General features: G+C 37.9%; 1 protein-coding gene across 1 annotated transcript in view; it reads right to left on the bottom strand.

The window, feature by feature from the left end:
- Positions 1–22720, bottom strand: part of ttv (exostosin glycosyltransferase 1 ttv) — a 79894-nt gene that overhangs the window by 18427 nt on the left and 38747 nt on the right. Inside the window, exons 3-5 of the mRNA XM_064695773.1 lie at positions 12358–12432; positions 12103–12229; positions 10133–10252 (exon numbers count right to left, since the gene is read on the bottom strand). Coding sequence (XP_064551843.1) covers positions 10133–10252; positions 12103–12229; positions 12358–12432 — 322 coding nt within the window. The remainder of the gene's footprint in view (positions 1–10132; positions 10253–12102; positions 12230–12357; positions 12433–22720) is intronic.

Here is a 22720-nt window from a genome sequence, read left to right as displayed (position 1 = left end):
GTCCAGAATTCAATTAATGGCTCAGCCTGCATTTGGCCAAAGGAATTGCCAAGTTTGCCAGCAAACTTAGCCAGCGCCCCAGAAAATCAGCTTAACGCGCGCTTGCCAAGATTTGCAGAAACTTCTTCAGCTCGGCTGCTGTCGCGGCATTTATCCCATTCCACCAGCTGTTGCTAGGAAAATGGACAGTAAGCAGGTGAAATTAACTACAGCAAGCAGCAGCAGGGAGAGATTCCGGCCAAGGCGACAGAAGGATGGCCTGCACCGTGCGAAATGCGTTCAAGGAATTGGGTCAAGAAGCTTAAAATAAATATTATTGCTCGTATACTACGAGAAGGTATTTATACAAAGTGCCAATAGCGAAATCTATATGGAATATATGCCCGGCGAAATTGATAAAAATTATATTTGAATTTAGTTTTCAGGAAAATTATATTAACTTAAAATATTCTCAACTCTCAAACTGAACAGCAAATTTATTTTGATAGTTTGCCAGTTTTTCTTCCTGTTTTTTTAATTTTAATAATATATTTTTGACTTTCTAAATATATATATACATTTGTATATGTATTTAGACACTAGCGTCGTCTGCTTATATATTCTCTAATATATTTTCGTTTAATTTTGTTGTTCAGCAAATAAATTTCACAAAAAACTGTACCAAATGCCTTCGCTTAGTAGCAATAATTATATAAATTTTAAATTTGCCTTCTATTAATGTTAATGGAATTAATTGAGTTAGATAAAACAAACGAAATAAAATTATATTTTCTTATTGCTTTGTAAACTCATTCCATAATCAAATTAAAAATAATTTCATTGATTCAAACACACAAATAAAAATAAAATTATAATTACATTAAAGCATAAATAAATATCGTTTCTCTTAATTGTTTCTTTTAATTATTTATCAAATGGGTCATGAATTTATTATAATGTCATTATTCAAAAGATATTTATGTGATTATGTGCTGTTTGCGTTATTTAGTCTAATGCATTCATTTTAACGCAATTTAATTATATTATTTGAGCGCATTAACTATATTAGTTTCAGCCGACATGCGTCCCACACCTTTTTTTTACAGTGTAGCAGCAGCAGCGGCAACTACTAAGACAACTTAGTGGCGCTTGAGTGAGCGCACGATTCAATAGAATCTATGGACAGACAGGTGGACAAACAAACGAAGAGGTAGGTGACGGGGGGAGGAGCTGGAATAAAAGTAGGTGGATAGTGACAGCCACTGAGGCGTTCAACTTCAAAGTAGTTGCAGGAAAAGTTCTAGCTTGTCGCACGTTTGCATGCGCATAATAGGATTAGTCAAACTAATAAGTTGTTGCCACTGTGCAGGTGCTGCACATATATATATATGTATATACATTTATATATATATACGTATATCCCCTTGCAGGTGGGCGTGACAGCGCCCACGATGCTTTGAAATGCAAATCTCGGTGACACACAAAAGTTGAGCGTGTTGGGCAGAGGCAGTGGCGATATACAACACCCCGTGCATGAACTTTTTCGACAGCTGCCTAGAAGTATGCAACATATTTTTGTGCAAGCAAACTGAACCCGCAGCTGGACCATGCACTGGGCGTTGGCCATAAACAAACTAGCAACAACTACAGCAACGCAAATAGCCAAAGCAATAACAACAACAACAACAACAGTTCCAGTCAAGAGCTCGTATCTGGAGATGCTTGAAGTGGGGAGTAATCTTTGGCTTATTGTGGTTTTCTGGCCAGTTTCGAACTTTAACATTTGGCAGCGTCCCACTGGCCTGGTGACTGTGCAACTTAAGTGCACGCCACACGCTTATCGGTCACATCCACACACTACAACACCGACACAAACAGCCGCAAACACATACACACATATACACTAACACACTGGCACACACTCCAACTCAATAGCGACTTTTAGGCTTAGGCAAAGATTTTGGGCATGAAGAGCGGGCGCTAGGCTAACTAAGTTGGTAAGTGGACTTTGAGTGACCTCTTTGTGGTGGCTACAACTGGGCAACATTGTGGGTTCCATAAACGTGCGTGTGTGTGTGTGTGAGTGTGTGCGGGCGCCTTTGTACAGTGTTACTGTGTGTATGCAAGGCTATTGCGTATTCAGCTTTTGCCACGACCAAAGTTCAACACACAATAAAATTATGCAAATCTACAGATCAGCACGGAACCAAAGGAACGAACCCAGGCTTTCCCACAAAAGTTTCGTTGCGGTTACTTAACCATCTAACACATTTGTCGCACTTTTCGATAAGTTATGTTAATTATAAATCGAATTGAACGGAGTATAAGCACAGCTGAAATAACTATGTAAATAAACTGAACTATAATATGCTTTAATAATAGTTACGAGGTTGGTTTAGTTTATTACGTTATAAATAAATTAAATATAATTAACGTATTTTAAGTAATTCAAAACAATAATTGACCAGCTTTCCATATTAATTTTATACAGTTTTTATGGCTGCACGACGAGCATATCGAACATGGTTCCACTCGATTATTTCGATGGTTAATCTATTAATCGGTACTATCGATAGTATAATTCGTGGTATTTAACTCTTCGTATGAAATAATTGAATAGAATTGTATTTAAATTTTATTATTATAACAATAACTGACCAGTTTTCCATATTAATTTTATATGATTTTAATGGCTGCAAGACCATCGAATATGGTTTCACTCGATTATTTCGATGGTCATCTTGTTAATCGATACTATCGATAGTTCCATGTATTATTAGTGAAACTCTTTGTGTAAAATAATGTAAAATAAAATATATTTAAATCTTTTTAGTCATATTTTCTATTTAAATCGAAATAATTTATTCACAGGACAGGCTAAAAAACTATCGAGCAAGGCCTTTCGATACGATATTTCCAGTAGAGTCATGAAATGGAGTTCAATCTATTTAGTTTTCAACACAACTTGCTCATAAACTTTGTTTAAGTTTCGAATAGCCAAGCCGAAAACTTTATTTTAAGCATGTTTTAATGGCTGCAAGACCATCGAATATGGTTTCACTCGATTATTTCGATGGTCATCTTGTTAATCGATACTATCGATAGTTCCATGTATTATTAGTGAAACTCTTTGTGTAAAATAATGTAAAATAAAATATATTTAAATCTTTTTAGTCATATTTTCTATTTAAATCGAAATAACTTATTCACAGGACAGGCTAAATAACTATCGAGCAAGGCCTTTCGATACGATATTTCCAGTAGAGTCATGAAATGGTGTTCAATCTATTTAGTTTTCAACACAACTTGCTCATAAACTTTGTTTAAGTTTCGAATAGCCAAGCCGAAAACTTTATTTTAAGCATGTTTTAATGGCTGCAAGACTTTCTTTATGGTTTCACTCGATTATTTCGGTGTTCAACTTGTTAATCGATACTATCGATAGTTTCATGTATTATTAGTGAAACTAGTTTTCTCTTTGTATAAAATAATTTAAAATAAAATATATTTAAATCTTTTTAGTCATATTTTCTATTTAAATCGAAATAATTTATTCACAGGACAGACTAAAAAACTATCGAACATAGCCATTCGATATCGATACTTCCAATAGTGTCACGAAATGGTTTTCAATCTAGTTAGTAAATAAACTTTGTTAAAGTTTCGAGTAGCTAAGTGGGCAATTTTACTTAAAGCATGTTAAAACACACATATTTCAAAAACAATTAAGAAAATAACTTAATTATCGCTAGTTTTATGACTTGAAGAAAACTCATATAAAATACGCTAACTCATTCGCTATTATCAGTGGGCCTTTATTGAAGGACGCCTTCATTTCCAAAAACCAAATGACAAGGCTAACCGTGCAAAGGGTGTGTAGCCCCATAAATTTGTGCCTGTGTGTGTGCGGCTAAAACCCCAAATAACTGCTTAATTTGTTTTTCGTCCAGATGTTGGGCACCCACTTAAAGCGACCCAGGCGTTCTGCGACCCTTTCCGACCATATTTCCATTCCGTTTATTGTTGTTGTTGTTTGCATAGCGAACAGCATCAGCTCTTGTTGTTTTTGCACTTGTTGTTGTTAGTTTGTTGACTCAAATAAGAGAGGAAGAGAGGGGGTTAGGGAGAGAGACAGAGATGGTCGCAATCCCAAACAGACACCAAAGAGGCCGCCAGCTGCGGTTCAACGCCCACAAAAGAGTTGAACACTTGGATTTGGATATGGATTCGAATTCCGATTGGGAAAGGGCTAAAAAAAAAATATCAAATTCGGGCGGCAAAAATTATTTGCCACTCTCATATTTTTGGGATCGCAGCTCGTTTATGCCTAAATCAATTTGCTGCATGAATGAGTCTTGAGCGTGAAGGATTTTGCGTGGAATCCGAAGCCGGTCACACTCTCTATTCTAATCCCCCAGACTGTGTGTGTGTTTTGGGTTAAGCTATTAGACTAAAAGGTTATTAGGCGGGGCCGCCTGTCTGCTGCCTGTCGACGTGATTTGCCTGTCAAATGCGGCAGGCAGGAAAACGATGCGAGATGCGAGTTGCGAGCAGCGCGTCGAAAAGGACACGCCTCGAGGGGCGCAAAGTTGCGGAGTGGATTTTGCACTTTGATATGCGTTTTATTAATAAAACAAATTGCCAGGCATCCGACTATAATTTTAGCCCGTACAGCCCGGCCCTATGCATAAATTGAGTTTATGTTCATTTGGGTGACGCCGCCGAGGGGTTCGATGTGCGATGCTGGCCTCCGACGTGACTCTCGCCCGTAGTTTACTCCGGGCAGGCAGCCAAGCCACAGGCATCAGACAGCAGAAAGCAGGCAGCAGGCAGCAGGCAGCACACGTCAACTATTTTTCAACAAATATGCGCAAAACTTTTTTCATATTAAAGCCACAAAGGCAACGTGGGTGTAAGCGAAGCTGACCATAAGCTGACACAGGCTGCACTTTTTGCCATATGCAAAGGAGGGCCGAGCATTACGTGCCGCACGTGCCACGCAGACACACAGCCCACATGCAACAACAAAATGATGGGCGGGGCGTGACCATTTCGCTTGTCGAAAATGCCACAATTCATTTTTTAATCGCGACGCATAAATCAAAGGTGCAAGGGAGGGGGGGTCTGTTGGAGCGCAAACAAAAAGTGTTGCCTGCTTCCAGGCGAGTTGCATTAGCTGCTGTAGGTGCTGCTGCTGCAGTTGCATTGGACATAATATCCATACCAAACTTAAAGAAGAGAGAAAACGGAATGCACAAAAAGCTTATTAATTTTATGTAATGTAATTTCGGCTGACATTCACACTATTTTTCAGAATTTGTATATTTATCTAATGAATATTTTACTTTAGTTGAAAATTTAATATGTTGTATAGAAATTGGCTTATAATGAAATACTATAAATGACTGCAATTTTAACTGAGAGATAAACTTATTAAGATATCAAAGAAATGTGTTAAAATAGCCAAGCAAAACGAATATGAATTGTGATAAATTGAGTACACTTCAGAAAATTTACAAGCAAACGATGTTCTTCGAAATAACAGATGTCAGAAAATTCCTTTGCTTTTCGCTTTTATTCAATTGAATGCAAACAAGTCTGCATAATAAAATTGTAAACAATACGCATTTCAGCGAATTTCGTAAGTCCATCCCACGGATTAAATATTTGTAGGACATGAGTATTAACCTGGCAAATCCGAAAAATATCTGAAAGTTCTTCATATTGTCTAGCAAACTATATGGATTTAATTTGCGCCCTCTGAGACAAATTTATCTTTGAAATGCAGACACTTATCAGCTCCTTTAAAGATTGTATTAAGATATATCTAAATAAATTTGGTAGCCTGCTTTAATCTGTTACAATAATTTTGAAGTTCTAGTTAAGTGTTGTTTTACTTAAATAAGCCTGCTTTGAGTTAAGTTCACCAAAAATTAAATTCTATGAATTCTAAATCCTTTAAATACCTTTATTGCGTGAAATTGAATATTTTATAAATAAAGGCTTCAATAAATGTATTATATTTGCTTTTCTTTTAAACTGGTGACCGTAAAAACCTGCAAAATCATTTTTGTTTATTTATTGTTCGACCTTTGCATGGTATAAATATTTTTGAGGCTGGCTTTGTTGTTTTTTTTCCATACAGCTGCTGTGGAGATGTATGCTTTTGTTTGTAAATATTTGTAGGAAAACTTAGTAGAAAATATTTTGTTTACCAAATTAAATAGCCCAAGTCAAAACGACATTATTTGGCTTTCATGCCAAATTTTAGCCATATTTCAGGCGCTGTTTGCAATTTAAGCCCCAATCAAAGCACTTCAGCAGAAGCCAATTAACGCTGAGTTGATAAAAGGCTAAGCAATAAGAATAATGGAGTGAAAATTAGTTGGCCATAAATCAGGGTTCCGACCACCTGCAAGTGCGTGCTATCAGCGACCAATTAGAGACCTGCCCTGGCTGGCAGCAGGATCGGCTGCTTGTATGTGGCTGGGATATTAACAAAACGCTTTGTCGTATGTGGTGCGTGTTTTGGCCAGTTTTTGGGAATTATCCCATCGTTGTTGCGGCTACCCAACTACAAGATGGTCACGTTGCATGGCAAATATTTGCTTTTCATTTGCTTAACACATGCACACACGTGTAACTGTAAATTGATTATTGCTAAACAGAGACAGAGAGAGGGAGAGAGAGAGAGAGGGAGAGAGAGAGAGGGAGAGGGAGAGGGAGAGACGGGGCAGAGAATAGAAGGAATGTAGCAGTGGAAACCACAGAAGCTACAAAACGCACACTTGCATCATCCATTGCAACGAACAGCAGAAGTTTTGGGTAACGTTGGCAACCAACAACCACATCCAACCATGTCGTCGTCTGTTAATGTGTCTGTCAACGCAAAAAGATTCGCCACATCGCGACCTACGTACATTTGCCCAGCATCGTCTCGCTCTCCTCTCTCTGCCCCTCTCTCTGCCCCTCTTCATCTCTCTGTAGCTAGAGTTTCAGTTTTTGTGTTCCGGGCATGATGATTACACAGAATTGAATGCTCTATACACATGCATTGGCTGTAAATGTTGCTAGTGGTGGTGAGTGTGTGTGTGTGTGTGTATGTCAATTTGAGTGTTGAAAAGTGGTCTCCAGTGTCGGTGGTTTGGTTGGGTTTCGTTTGCTTCTCGGCTTCATCATCAACGTCGTCGCATGTCGCGTTTGCTGCTTGCCATTTCATTGTATATAAACAGCTTGTGTGTGTGTGTGTATATGTGTGTGCCTGTGTGTAAAATGCGTATGTATTATTTATACGCAAACGCTTCGTCGTCGTCGTTGTCGTCGTCTGTATCCTCAGTCTGATCGTCACCGTCATCGTCTGTTTGGTTTTCCTGTTGCCTGCAGCGCCGTTATATCCACCCAAAGCCCTCTAAATTCCTGCTTTGTCGACGTCGCGCATCGGGTGTAGCCATCGCTTTGCCTAACGTGCCACATTCAAATTCAATAGCAGAGAACTGCTGCTACTTAGAAAATAGCTAACAGATACATTTGTTTTGCCCCGGCGCAGATACACACACACACACACAACGATAAACATGCGACCAAAGTTGTCTCCTGCAGTTTTGTGCAAAGTCAGCTTTATAAATTCTCTTAAAATTTTAAGGGAGCTCCGTAGTATTAATATCAGAAATCGAATGAAAATTTGTTTCTAAAACTTTCAATTCTCCAAATATATTGGGTAAATATTAACAATATTTATTAAACCCAATATAATTTTTAAAATTGTAACGCAAAACTTATAAAGTAACGAGAAAGAAGTGCTATCTTCGGCACACCGAAGATTTAATACCCTTGCAGACCCAACCTTTTCAAAATGCTCATAGTGCTTTGCCCGTATCTAAGAAGCACAGGGAAAATAGTTAATGCGGAGTATGGTTAAGATATCTTGAAAAACAAAACAGGTTTCCATACAACAACTTAATTTTCGACCGATCGTTCCTATGGCAGCTATATAGTTGATATAGTTGCCCGATGTGAATAAGATTTTGCATAAGTGGAGGGAGCATAGTAAAACTAATAAATGCCGAGTTTGGTCAAGATATCTTGAAAAACAAAAAAATTCCATACAACAGCATAATTTTCGACTGATCGTTCCTATGGCAGCTATATGATATAGTTGTCCGATCTTAATAGAATTTTGCATATATATGGGGACCGTAGTGAAACTAATAAATACCGAGTTTGGTTAAGATATCTTGAAACACATAAAAATTTTCGATACAAAAACTTAATTTTCGACCGATCTTTCCTATGGCAGCTATATGATATAGTGGTCCGATCTTAATAGGATTTTGCATATATATGGGGAGCCTAGTAAAACTAATAAATACCGAGTTTGGTCAAGATATCTTGAAAAACATAAAAATGTTCCATACAAAAACTTAATTTTCGACCGATCGTTCCTATGGCAGCTATATGATATAGTTGCCCGATCTTAATAGGATTTTGCATATATATGGGGAGCGTAGTAAAACTAATAAATACAAGTTTAGTCAAGATAACTTTATAAACAAAAATGTTTTTCATACAAGAACCTACTTTTCGACCGATCGTTCCTATGGCAGCTATATGATATAGTGGTCCGATCCAGCTGGTTTTGACATATGAGCTGCGTGCAACAGAAAGAGGGAATTCTGCAAAGTTTCATAAAGATAGCTTTAAAACTGAGAGACTAGTTCGCATAGAAACAGACAGACGGACAGACGGACAGACGGACATGGCTATATCAACTCGGCTGTTGATACTGATCAAGAATATATATACTTTATGGGTCTGAGATGTCTCCTTCTATGCGTTACACATTTCACGACAAAATTATAATACCCTCTGCAAGGGTATAAAAACCAATTGTTTTCATGCTTCTGTCATAATTGACTGATACTTTAACAAGATTTCAAAATTCATTTTGTTGAAAGGTCGCCTTTTCCAGATTTGGCAGGAACAGTGAGTGGCAGCGTTGCCACCCTGTGTTGCACATATGGTAAAATGCTTGTGAAAAACAAAAATATTCCTGGCAAAACATGACTTTGGCTACTTTGAACTCCCACCTGTTAACTTGTCAATGTGGTGATGCAGAGCTACCATAAGTTCGTTGACTAGACAATGAGATAGCGAAAAACGAATTGACATGTTGTCCAATTAACATGCTGTTTATTGTTTTCAACTCTAACAGGTATTTGCAAATTATAGACATACTGTTTACACAGGATGTCACAAGAGGATGAAAGCACAGACGTAATTTCATTGCTGGTCAAGTAAACCAAACCGTAAACTAAACTAGTTACCAAAAAAACGCAGAAACGAACCATATTTTACGCTTCAAACATTGGAATTACCTAGCTGTATTTAATAGAATTTTTCAACTGGTTAATGCTTTGAGAGAAAATCAGCTTAATTTTCGTGTTTATACCTCGTATTTAGTTGATAATTATATTTGTATACAAGAAAATAACATTGATCCCAAGCTGGCCTGCCTAATATAAGTATTTATACTAAAGAGTTTACTAAAATCAATTATCGATCATGAAAATAGGAAAATATGACTTGCACGTTTTCCAAAAAATGGGGAATAATGAATATAAAATTCAATTGTTTCATTAATATAATTTATAAATATACGACAAACCTAGGCTTAAGGCAAGACCTCAGATTATAGATGTAAAAAAAAACAGGTTCACGAACCGCTACGAACCGTTATGAGCTGGTTCGAGCCATGAACCGTATGAGCGGCAAATTTTATTCACGATAAACGTGTGCTCTTCGACATACTTGAATAGGACAAAAGTGCTGTCATTTAGGTACGAAAACTTCACATACTTAGAGAATTGTGCAGCTGACGTTAACAAAAAGTTACGCAATATTCGCGACAAACTTGGGCTACCCACTTAAGTATTGCACAGAGTACACTTCCGAACAATCCAACATGTGCGGGTTATATTTTGTAAAAGAGTTTGCGGATGGTTTTTCTGTTGTCTGTTTTTTTTTTTGTTTTGTTTTTGTTGTCCTCTTGGCGTAAAGTGTAGGAAAAAATCTAGGTTGTGCGTGTGTGGGCGTGTCAGCTTATGGAATAAGCAGTACACAAGATGCAAAAATAAAAGAAAGTCTGGAAACTCACCTCGAATGTTGTGAAGACGATTTTCTCTATGGAGCCAAAGTAGCGCTCCCACAGGACCTGAGTCTGTTGGCGCAGGGCAAAGATGTGTTCCGCTGAAATGGAGCGAACGATGTCGGGCACCTGCAATGAGAGAAAGAGATGGATGTAATACATTTACCTGCCAACTGTGCGTATGTGAAATATCAGCTTAACGACTGCTGCAGCAGCAGCAAATCCCAGGCACAATGCATTAATTACAACGGCCCAAAAACAACTCGGCTGTCAGCTGATGCAGCAGCCGTGTGGCAGGCCGTGTGCTGGTAATTAGTTAGGGAATTGGCCCGCAGGATATACATCATGATTATGAAAGGCAGGGCACACACAAGTAGAATTCAATAAATGCGGCAGCAGCAGCAGCAGCAGCAAATTGAAACAATTTAAAGAGCGCAGCACGAGTGCTTCTAGTGCTCAAGTTTCCTGCTCAAGTTAACTTAATTAATTGCATTTCCTGCCAATAAACTACAAAAGCAAACATGCCAACGATAAAGTCGAAGGACGGTCGTCGCTGAGTCGTAAGGAGCGGGTTGGGGAGACAATGCAATTGGCAAACAATGCGACAAGACTTTGTCGCGAATCAGGACGAACAGGAGCGAGGAACAGCAGCAGCAGCAGTAGCAGTAGCTGGAGATTGAGCTATAGCTGGAGCAGTAGAAACTGCAGCAGAAGGACAGTGCGTGCAAACAAATGCCAAAGAGCGAGGGCAGCGCACAAAAGCACACACAGACAGGCAGAAAGGCAGCCAGGTGGACGACGGGCGGACGGACATAAAGTGTTTTATGTTTTTGTAGCCAGGTGAGCATCTATCTGGCAAGGACATGGCGCACTAGCAGGACATGCTGCTCCATGCTGCGATCCATTTTTCGTCCATCGCTTGCAAATGGCAGGCAATTTTTGTGACCAATGCCCAGGATCGAACTGTCACAAGCACCAATTATTATTCCCATTGCTCCTTTGACAATTTTGTAACTTTTCTATAATTGTTATGCACTTTAAGAAACATGTTTCTCTTTTAAATAAATGGCAAGGAATTGTAAGTTTGTACATTTTTCGTGAGTAATAGAAAAAATGCATATGTGCATTCCTTATAAGATAGCGAAAATGAGTCGAGAGAAGAATAGGGAAAATGCTTTTTGTTGTTTCCTAGTTGCCAATTATTTTAAATGAAGCTGTCTTTTGCTTAGCGTTAGTTATACGTCGTAACTATTGGGGTATTCACAGGTACCTGCAAAGGTAAGACTTCGAATTTGACAGAAATACATATACTTAATTTCATATATATGCAACCCTACTTCTATAATCAAAAGAATGTTCAGACTGGAACCAGCGCTGAATCTATTTAGAAAATAGCTCGATGAAAAAAACTTAGACATATAAATACAAATCTAATAAGCAAAGGTCTTCTGAAGGAAATTAAGTTGTTCCATAAAAACACAGTTTATGCAACTTGGATCAAAATGTAGTGAAGTCCATTAAAAAACGTTTGTTTCGTTTGTAAAATTTAAAAAAAATAGAAACATAACAATTTGTGAACATCAATATTGCCTGAGAAGAACCAGCGGGAGTTTTCCCAGCAGAAACTGATGAAAAATATTATTATGCAACAGTTTTTGTGCAGCTTTCATGGACATTAAATCGTCAATAAATGACGATGTTCAGCTGACAGCAGCTCACCATAGGGTACCGCTGGCAGGAACAGATAACACAGGACGGGGACAGAGCTGGGCAGGACAGCGCACAGGATACCCATTGCGGATGTGGGTTAGTCGAAAAAATAACAAAACTTTCAGACAGACAAAACAGGTCACATTTGAAAAACTCGCAACGCGTTTTCATATTTTATGACAGCGCACAAAAAACTTATGTGCCAATCTATACGAAAGTATACACATATATCTATATATATATATATTTAACGCTTTTGGACAACTCACCTGCAGCAGGAGCCGTTCATCGGCCCAAATGGCGGCCTGTTTCCAATCGATTTTCGATTCAAATGGCAATACCCAGGCATTGGACAAAAGCACCGGGATGCAGCCCGCCTGCAATGCTTCGAGAAATCTACAAAAATGAATAAAAAACAATCAGGATAAAAAAGCACAAGATATATATATATCTATATATATATGTATGATTGTATGAGGGAAAATGAAATGGGCATGAGCTGTAAAATGAAAATTGTTTTTTACCTGAAGGAGCCCAAGCGACGTCCGCGCGGCACCAAACAAAACGTTGAATTCTGGAGCAGCGTCTCGTAGTCGTATCTGAAGTGAAAAAAGGACGAGAAAAGGGTCAGTAAGAAATGGACTGAAAGGGCGACAAACGGCCAGGGGGCGATGTATATTAGCAAGAGACATGGCGGCGTTGTATAATGGCATTGTGCAGCAATTAATTGAACAATGGGCTCGTCGTTCTTGGTTGCTTGTGATGGGAATTGACGGTCGGGGCTTTGTAGCTGGGGTACAGTTGGCAAAGTGCTTCAACCATTTAAATAGTCAAGTGAGTATGCAGCGTGCTTTTAGTAGCACATCTTACACAAATAGACAGAAGAGCTTTAGTCTGGAAACTCTCCTTATTAAATGGAACTAATTCGATATAGTATTACTTTTAATTACATTTTCGAAAGAGGGAGCTGTATAAGCTATAGAAAACATATTTTTTACAGCATACTTTATGTCTTAATTAGTTGAGCAACATTTAAGAGCCGAAGGTATTTACTTAGTTATGAATTATTCTAGTTAGAGCACGTAAATCAGAGAAGTCGACTTTGCCGCTGATCAACTTATGAATAACTATTACACCAAGCATATTTCTGGGAATTGTTAGAAAGTTGAAGATTAGTTTAATCTAAAGGTGACATATTAAAACAATTAATCTGGCTGCTTAGATTCCAGATAAAGTATTAATTTATTTAAACAAAGAATAATGTAAATACCACACAAATTTTATAATTTAACTTCGTAAGACCCCATAAAAAAGATTTATTATTATTAACTAGTTCATATTAGGTAACATTGAATTACTTAAAACGGTAAATTTGCTTGCCATGATCAAGAACAGCTCTTGTTTCCTTAATTAACCAATTTGACAAATTATACGAGTCCAATTTTAATTAAAATTAAGACTTTCAGACTTTCAACATAATTAAAAAGTATTTATTTGTGTATTTATTAAGTGTGCATAATATATGCGCGTATCAATTATGAGTGATTTTAACAAAGAACTTCAGCTTTGAAGGCTTTACTACTTTATGCTTAAGCTACTTGTGAATTTCTAGAATTAATTTGCATAAATACGTATGCATATATTTGCTTTGTAGCTGCCAATTAAGCCGTTTAATGTAAATGCAATATTAAAATCCAATTAAAAGCACATTAAGGAAGCTTTGGCCATTGATATATCACGGCTCATTGTTTGCAGTCGTTAGCCCAGCCTGAGCTCACGGACGACCATCAATAAAGAGCAATAATATCTGCCATACAAAATGATTTAGTTCAACAATATAAATACATATTAAGCGCATTTTGAGTCCCTTTTCAGTGCACTTGTATTTATTTATCATTTGAATAAGCTCCCCTCACACTGATTGTGCTCTTTAACATTATGCTAATGATGTAATTCCATCTTAATAGCCAGCAGCAAACAGCAATCTCTCAACCCCATGAACGACGGGGCGTATGCTTAACATTTGCTTATATAACTCATGCTCGTATCACAGACAGATACACACATACACTCATACACACACACGCACACAGACAACCATCAAATTCAAGTGCACAATGCCACAATCCGTGCTTGTTGCTGATTTAAGCTTTAATTCCAAATCAAAGCAGTAAAGCTGCATATTACGCATACGCCGTGTAGCTCAAACATTTGTACACAGTGCGGCAGGTATGTATGTGGGTGCGCACTCACATCCTCGCACCCTCGCCCCCTCCCACTACCCAACACCAGTTAACAAGTTAAGTTGCGCGTAAAATTACATGTAGTGAGGCATGTTGCCACGCCCACTGTGGTCCACTGGCCAACGTTTCAAAGGAGTCGGATCTGGTCAGCAATTTGAGCTTTGCCATTGCTCCTGCTGTTGCTGCCATTTTAAAGCAAATTCAGCAGAAAATTTATTTAGAAAACTGCAGGCGCAGCGCATTCGTATTGCATTGACAACGGCCAGCCTAAGGAGCACTGCGGGGGTCAGCCACGAGTGCTGGCAATCAGCAGGATTCGTGCTTGGCGGCATGAGGCAAGTCCTGTGAAGCGGGCCCGGTTTATGAATAATCTTAAGTAAACAACATAAATTGCATGTTCACTGTGTTTTCCACTGAAAAATTACATAGTCCAATGCATAGGCAGGCAGCCACCAGCCGCCAGCCGCTCAGTGGCCAAAAGTCATTTGTAAGCAACAGACATTGGCTACAGCAACAGGAGTGAAAAGCCAACCAGGGAATAGCGAAGATAAAATGCCCTTGTCTACACATTTATTAAGAAATACAAAACTTACGCGAGCTGCAATACGAAGATTTAATAATAATAAATAGGAAGCGTGGCAAGAGGAATATGTGAACTTTAAAAATAAACTCTTTATATAAATTTGTAAGTTATTTACAGGCAGTTCTTCATTCGGACTATAACTAACATTGATTGGATGTCTTACAGATTTGTTCACAGTTTAACCTTAACTCATTCTAAATTTGAACCTACCTTTGGGTTCGATTCGTGAACCTTGTTTTTTACATTTATGAACCTAGGTTCATATATTATTTAAATTAAATAATTGTACATCTTTATCTTGTATCAAACCATTTTTAAAAATAATAAGATTCGATTCAGGTTTCGGTTCTAGGAAGACGAATAGCAATTCTGCATTGTAAATATTTGTGAAGCATACTTAAGGCTTAGCTTCATTAACTTGCCAACTGTTAGAGTATAAGGCGCATGTTCCTATGTATATAAATAATTCCTCTCGCATTTTCTTGAGCTTTATTTTTTGAGAAATATATTTCATCTGGCTGGCAATTTTGCGTTAGCTTTGTTAACTTAAAACAAAATGCACGCGCTGCATTCAAATTTCCTTTATGCCAATAAATTAAATTATTCAAACACTTGGCATTCACCACGTTTGGGTGGTCTGTGTGTGTTGGTATTGGCCACGCCCTGGCCTGCCTCACTAATTAGTGAGTGATACATATCTGCCCGCCCCTGTCTATATTGCATTAAGCGAGCAGCACAGGTCACTGCACCCGCCAGCCACCCCTCTGCACCCCCATCTCCTGCTCATCCCGTTTAGCTGTGCACTTGTTAGCTACTTGTTAAAGCAATTAGGAGCCGCTTACATAGCATCATGTTGTGTTGTTGTTGAAATCTGATGTTTGTAACCCTTAACCCTTTGAACATGAGTAAAAAGATATAATGATTTTGTGCGATTGCATATAAGGCATATATGTTCTTATATATATATATAAATTCTTATACAGGAAAATGAGTCGATCTAGTCAAACTACAAAAGCAAGGGTTGTTAAATGTGAAATTTATAGTCTCCTACACCCTACGAAGTACGCGTGTATCGATATCTGCTTCCATTCTTATACTATCAATAAAAAAGATTCATGAAACCTTGGCGTTAGGTTCTTCTATAGAATAAAAGTTTAAAAATAATTCACTTCTGAATACCTTTTCACAATGCCATCAAATTTGGCACCAATTAATTTTTAAAGGTCTTGTGATTTTGTATATACACACACTTAAATCCCATAGTTAAGCAGTGACAATTCCATACCGATCGGACTATAAGCAACGAATATAACCACAAATTTTTGAAGAAAGTTAAAAGTTAAAATAAACAGCAGCGAGCTTGGCATTGTGTTTAGGATATCTTCTAGTCAGGCTTTCTCGAACAGATCAGCCTCTCTTGTTCCTGTTGTTGTTGTCGGTTCTGTTTTTGTTGATGCTCGCCGTGCTGAACTTTAATTAAATGATTTTTAGCTTTGCCAAGTTGAGTGAATAGTTTAGTTCAATTCTGTTCATGTCGGACACCATACGAGCAAAACTTTTGCTATTTACACGCTTTGTTGTTGTGGGGTAAAGTTCGCTGCCCGTTTGGTCGGCCCCAACGTGGCGGCCACTTCATTAGCCGTCGAGGCGCCATGGCGTCTAAAAAGGATGCTACTCGAAACTAAACTCGCTTCAGTTCTTTAAGATGCAGTTGATTATGATGAGCAAGAGCGTACGGTTGAGTACATTTTACTTATACCCTGCAATTTTTATATGGCTTCAAGAGAGTATTGGGTATTGAAATACCTGTAAAGTCCATTGATAATTAGATCAGTAGATACCAAAATATGATTACCTCAGCAATTTTGAATATACATTAGACATAAATAAAATTATTTTTATAACTAAACACAACTGTTATTTAATAAAAAGTTTGACAATTTGTATGTATTTGTGTGTGTCTCTTTTGAAGTAAATATGCACATACGAATGCGAGTACACAAGTGCAAACAGAAATAAATATTTTTTTTTTTAATGCAGGATGATATATGCATTATATTTGTACATCTTGATGCATGCACGTAAAAATCAAATAAAACATTTTTGCAGTTAATTACAATTATGATAGATGCAAAATTATTTTGCTTTTATAATTAAATCGAATACCTCATTCGCTTTCATTATAAATGTTCATAACGATCCTAAAAGTAAGTCGAATTTGATTTCAAATTAAAAACATTTAATTCGATAAATATCGAGAAATAAGCCTGAGAATATCTGAAAGTGTTTTAAAACTAGAAACACAAAATGTAGCATACATAGTTTAAGATAATCTATTATTTCTGACACCGCTTCACGTTTCTCGAAAAGTAAAAACCAAGTTTTAGGTATACACTTGAATGACATATTTGACTCTCCAAAGATACCCTAACGATTGGAAAGTAAATTCTGACTTTGTTTAAGAATACCTTTCACATTTTAGCTCTGAGGCGTGGACGCTGCGTTCTGAACTTCGAATTGAGCTTACAATAGGAACTGAGTGCAGAATATATCTTATCGGTATCACTCGATTAAATCTTTCTTACTATTTCATTTTATATGCTTTTCCCTTCCTTTTATAACTTTTATAGAAATTGTTTATTCCTTATTAAGCATGTTCGTATGTCGAAATTAAATATATTGTATCAATAATATATAACGAGATTTCTATAAAAATCTAGGAACTTTTATTACTTTATCTACTCTCTAGGTTAGAGCAAAATCAAAGCAGCTCACCTGTTGCCCAACACTGGCTCGGACACTATCACGTATATGCACACTGGCTCACACGCGTATCTTATTAATTTGCCAAGACTTTGCATAGCATATCGAGTCATATTTTGAAGGCAGGCCACGAACACACGCTGCGCACAAAATACTCACACACATCTCATAATACATACAGGTATTTCTCGGCTTGGGAGCTCAGTCACTTCATGTCAATTGCTTTACTTGGCTCCTGTCAAGGCCAACAAAATTAACATAACGAGTGGCAGGGAGCAGAAGAAGGAGCAGCAACAGCAGCTCTTCGAGTTGTTAGTCCAGTTTGTTCTGCCAGCTGCACAGCAGGCACATAATTTGAGTGGTTTCCAGCTGTCAAAGGTGGCTCTAGTCAGCGCCAGGTATGATAATTTTCTGCTATTCCGTTCTCTTATATTTGTTTTTTGCTTGGCTAAAGCGAACCCAAGCTCATTGACTGACAACACGACCTGCACCCGGTGACTGACTGACTGCTGGGTAATCTGACGTTCTGATCAAAGAGGGCAAGACCCTTGGTCTTTGACAGCTGGGCCGTTAGATTCTTGCTATCAAAAAACGAAAAGAGAAGCGAAAAGCCAAACAAGCAAAACAAAATACTAAATATTATAGAAACGAGCAGTGCGCGGCTACCAGTTGCACTTCACAGATTTTTAGAATTTATGCTCTCATAATTTTAATATAAATCGTTTTACTATGTAATTCTGAGCTTCACGTCCTTAGATATATAATTCATAGATATTTTAAAAAGTTTAAAGTCGAACCTCTGAAACAAAACACATTGTAAAGATTTTCTAATCTTGTTGGTTTACGTACATGTTCTATTATGCAGCTTTGAAAACGAGCTTCAAGAAGAAAATGCAACTTTCGCCTTTAAAACTGCTGACCTTCAATTATCACTGACAAGACTCTAGATTTCAGAGAAGTTTATTTCAATTAGGGAGCGAAAAACAGTGAAATATTCTGTTTATTCTATAAGAGACTTGGTGTATCAAGCTCTTGTTTATTTTGAGCTGAGCTAAACAGTCAAGTTTAAAAATCGTGTTGCGTATACTTTATATATAATATATATATTTAAAATTTCAAGTCTCTAGCTTTTGCAGTTTTCGAGGTCGACGCATTCATACGGACAGATAGATGGACATAGTTGAATGGACTCAGCTCGTCGTCCTTTACATACTGTTGCATATATTTGCACAACACACAACACTTTTCACTAATTTTCAATGGGTGCAGGGTATACAAAACCAAAATCAAAGTTAACGAATGTCATAGAAATAATTGAATATTGAATAAATGTTTCTCTTTTCACTAAATAAATAAATGCAATATTCGGCTTGTCAAATAAATTTTTGTAAAGAATACATAATTTATGACAATTTTCAAGTGAACTTATTAAAGAGCCGTTCGAATGTATAGGTGCATCAATTTGTGTCAAGCATTTGTCAAACATAGGCATCACTTACGCAAGCAACTATGATAGGTTTTTTTTTTTTGGTTCAATGTGCTGCGTGCAACTACTACGGGTAAACGTGTATCGCATATTGCTTTGTCATCGCTTGGCTTTGTGCGTCGTGGCACACAAATTGCTTGTCGGGCGAGACATATTGCGTATACGCCTGCGTTTGCCTCGCAATTTGTTAATTGCAACGCGAGCTGCGTAGTTGCTGCTCCAGCCTTAGGCCGATTGCCTGTCAAATGCAGCAGCCCAGCAGCCGGCAACGAATGCGAATTTAATTAAAAACCCCAAAAACATGTCAAGCAAAACCCTAAACAAAACTCGAAACTAAACTTGAGTTCAGTGGAACTCGAGAGCCAACTGCCAAAAGTTGGGCCCGCTTTAAGTGATGAAAATTAAGTGAGTGGCAAGAAGATGCGAGAAGGACAATCGAGCGCAAGGAAATTGCGATGAATTTCAATGAAAATTGCATTTTTTTGGAACAGCATTTGAAATAAAGACAGTTTTGTCGCCCATTGGGTGCTCGGCTGCCTGGTTGCTTGGATGCTTTGTAGGTGGCGGGCAAACCTTAAAAACAAACAGACCAGACAAAAACGCAAACACAATGGCGCTGAGAACATAGTCTCTTAGAGGGTGCCGCAGCAAAAAGCAGCTGTAAAAGTTGCCAATGCCATTGTTTGTGCAAGGAGCAGCAGAATCAGCAGCAGGACAAGCGCTGGCATTTAATATGGCGCATTTGTTACAAGTGCAAAGCGCATGGAGGCAGCTCTTTCTATGGCCCCCCAACTCCATGGCCCCCCACCCCCCCCCTCTTGTCGCCAGCTTGTGATAATGGTTCATAATGAATACAGCAGACCGCACTAAGACGTTTTTTGGAGCAAGTCCCATCTGAAGCTAAAACTAAAGACGAAGTCAGGCCATTAAAATGCAGCCCACAGTGCGTATGAGCACTGCTCGCAAAGCTTAAATAAGGAAAATAAATTCCAAAAATACTTTTGGACCTGGATATACCCTGTGCATATTGTTCAGATAAATTTGTATATTAGGTATATACAATGGTATTCAAGGAAACGTTTAAGTATTAATAAAGTCATTTTTAATCATTAATAAACATTAATATATCTAAAATGCATACTAATTAATATTCAATTTGACACGAACAATAAGTATATAATTTCCTATTGTTTTTTTTTTTTTATCTATATACAAGCAGCTGATAATCGATATATTTATCGATTTTGTGGAAATGAATCATGAAATATATATAATATTGGTTTATTTATTAAAAAAAACGATGCGTTTGAGCAGACGGATCCGCTTCTCGTTTGGATCATAAATTTAAAAATTTTATTATACCCTTTTGTTTTCTCATCTTTAATGGGTATAGGGTATGAAATCGCACAACCCATAAGAATTTACTCCATGAATTATTTTTAACACAAAACATTTTGTATTTTTTTCTTTTACAACTATATTAAACCTTGTTATTTCTAAATTTAGTTAAGACTTAACGAATTCCACGAATTGCCTTTAACGTTAAGTCGCTCCAATGACAAAACTGGACACTTAAACATCATGACCAGTAACATTTTATGGCTGGATACAAACACAACTACGCGACACCCAAAGGTAGCTCGGTACACAAAGTTCAGAGCGAAAGCAGCGGCAAAACGGAGACTGGAAAAAAAAGATGAAATTGCCACTCAAAGAAATTGCAGTGGGCCAGCAGCTCGGTGTTGCCTGGGCTCCTACCTGGGCTGCCTGGCCGGCGCAAGTGTGTCGCCTTTAAAGTGATTTATGTGGAAATCTGAGATTAACGTGTAAAATGTGGGTGTGGGGAAGGAGTATAGTGCGGCTGGAAGTTAAGGCGCAGATGCAAAGGCAACTGGAGCCAAACTTTGCCGGGCCTGGCCGCAGGTCTGCTCCCCGTTGATAATGATGATAGTGTTGCGTACAAAAATTTATTACTCTGGAAATTGCATTATGAAAAATGCATAAAATACCAGACACGCAGCCCGGGCTGGCAGTTGTAATTATGTGAAATGCCCATATTTAAATTAAATTAAATTAATATCAAGTGCCCTGGGCTTTTAGCAATTTTAACGTTTGGCATAAATCAAATAATAAACTTGCCCGCTGTCAAACAGCAAATAATTATTTATGTGACTTTTTTAGGAATTTTTAAATTAAAAATATAAAATATGTTACTGTAGAATGCTTTGAAATAAAATTAAAATAAACAATGCTGCGATGGTGAGCCAGGAATAAGGTCACCACTAAGCAGTTAGAATCTAGGTTTAAACCTGGGAATAATCACAGGCATAATTATAGTCTCTAAGCCTAAGGCGAAGTATTATTTATTAGTTAAATTAAGACGATTTATATTTATAAGTATTGAATTTGTTGCTGGAAAATATCATATAGAAGATTTCAATTCGAACTGCATATGAGCAGACCTTAAAATAAACTTAAATGTGTTTTCGCCGTGTTACTTAAGGACAACAATGGTTACAAGGTATAAGAACCTGCAGGGTAAAAGAAAATTAAAAGCTGTCTTAAAATCTGCAAATTAAAAACTTGGCAAATTGTTGGTCCAAATTAAAGACGCGCACAAAAAATGGGAAACTTTCTGTGTATGACCTTGTCGCAAGCTCTGTGTTTAGCGGTGCTGGCAGGGCATACATATACACACATACACACACACACACACACACTCACACACACAACACACTCACAATCACACGTCTTGCGTGCTGCAACACGTTGCCAGCACAGTCGTTGCCTTCTGCTTGTCATGCAACTGTGGCAGTGGCAACATGTCGTATACGTAATGGCTGCGGAAACGTTTCTACGTCGCGTCGCATCGCATCGCATCGCATTACGCCGTGCTGCACCGCGCCTGCTGTCAAATTGTGTGCAAAAATAAAATGAGGCAAGAGAGCACGAGTAGAACTCAACTTTTGTCAAGGACATTTCGTAGTGTCTCATTATTTTTCATATTTCCTTTAACGGCCAACCAAAATAGCAAGCTGAGACATTCGCCAAAACTCGCATCTGGATGTGCACAGCTGAGCCGTGCCTGGTGTCAGCCACGCCCCGTTTCAAATGCCACACACCTTTCGCATATTATTTGCCACAAGGCAAAACCACAAAATAACATCACTTCCACTTCTGTTGCTGCTGCTGTCGCTGATACGCTGTTCTCGTCATCAGCAGCAACAATAACAGCATTCAGGCAAACTAATCAAAACAGCAATCCAATCCCAATCCCAAGCCCAAACAACAGATACCAACTGCATCAATGGCAGCGGTGGCAACGGCTCCTAAAACCATGCCACACTTTTGTGCCGCTGCTGCCTCAGGCAAATGCATTGGATTGTTGTAGTTGTAGTTTATTTTGTGGTTGCCTGACTTTTGTTGGCCTCATGTGTTGCTTATGTTGCACGGCAACCCGAGCAGCGTTTACCGCTGACGCCTTAGGCTCATTATAGCAACAAAGGCCAATACTGCGGCGCGACATAAAAAGAAAATTGAAAATTTTGTTAAAAGCAGCTCAAGGTTTCTGAATGCAGTCGTCAAAGTTTTTCGTTTATTTTTATTTTTTATTTGGTTTTTTTTTTCCACGTTGGCAGCGACAAAACTTTTTAATGGATTTTACGATAATATAGAAAACCGAAACTTGAAAATTGTTGAAAGCTTTAACGAAGTTTAAATGCACTTAAATTTGATTTTATTTTTAAGAGTTTTGTACGTTTGTGTTTAAATTTTTAATAAGCTAGGAAATAAAACTCTTAGAAGAAGTAAAG

The sequence above is a fragment of the Drosophila montana genome, unplaced genomic scaffold (genome assembly GCF_035044405.1).
Source record: "Drosophila montana isolate Dmon_TW-CO22-7 unplaced genomic scaffold, ASM3504440v1 contig_3833_1, whole genome shotgun sequence".
NCBI classification, from domain to species: domain Eukaryota; kingdom Metazoa; phylum Arthropoda; class Insecta; order Diptera; family Drosophilidae; genus Drosophila; species Drosophila montana.
The sequence above is the reverse complement of the archived record's forward strand: the minus strand, read 5'-3'. Positions and strand labels throughout refer to the sequence as shown.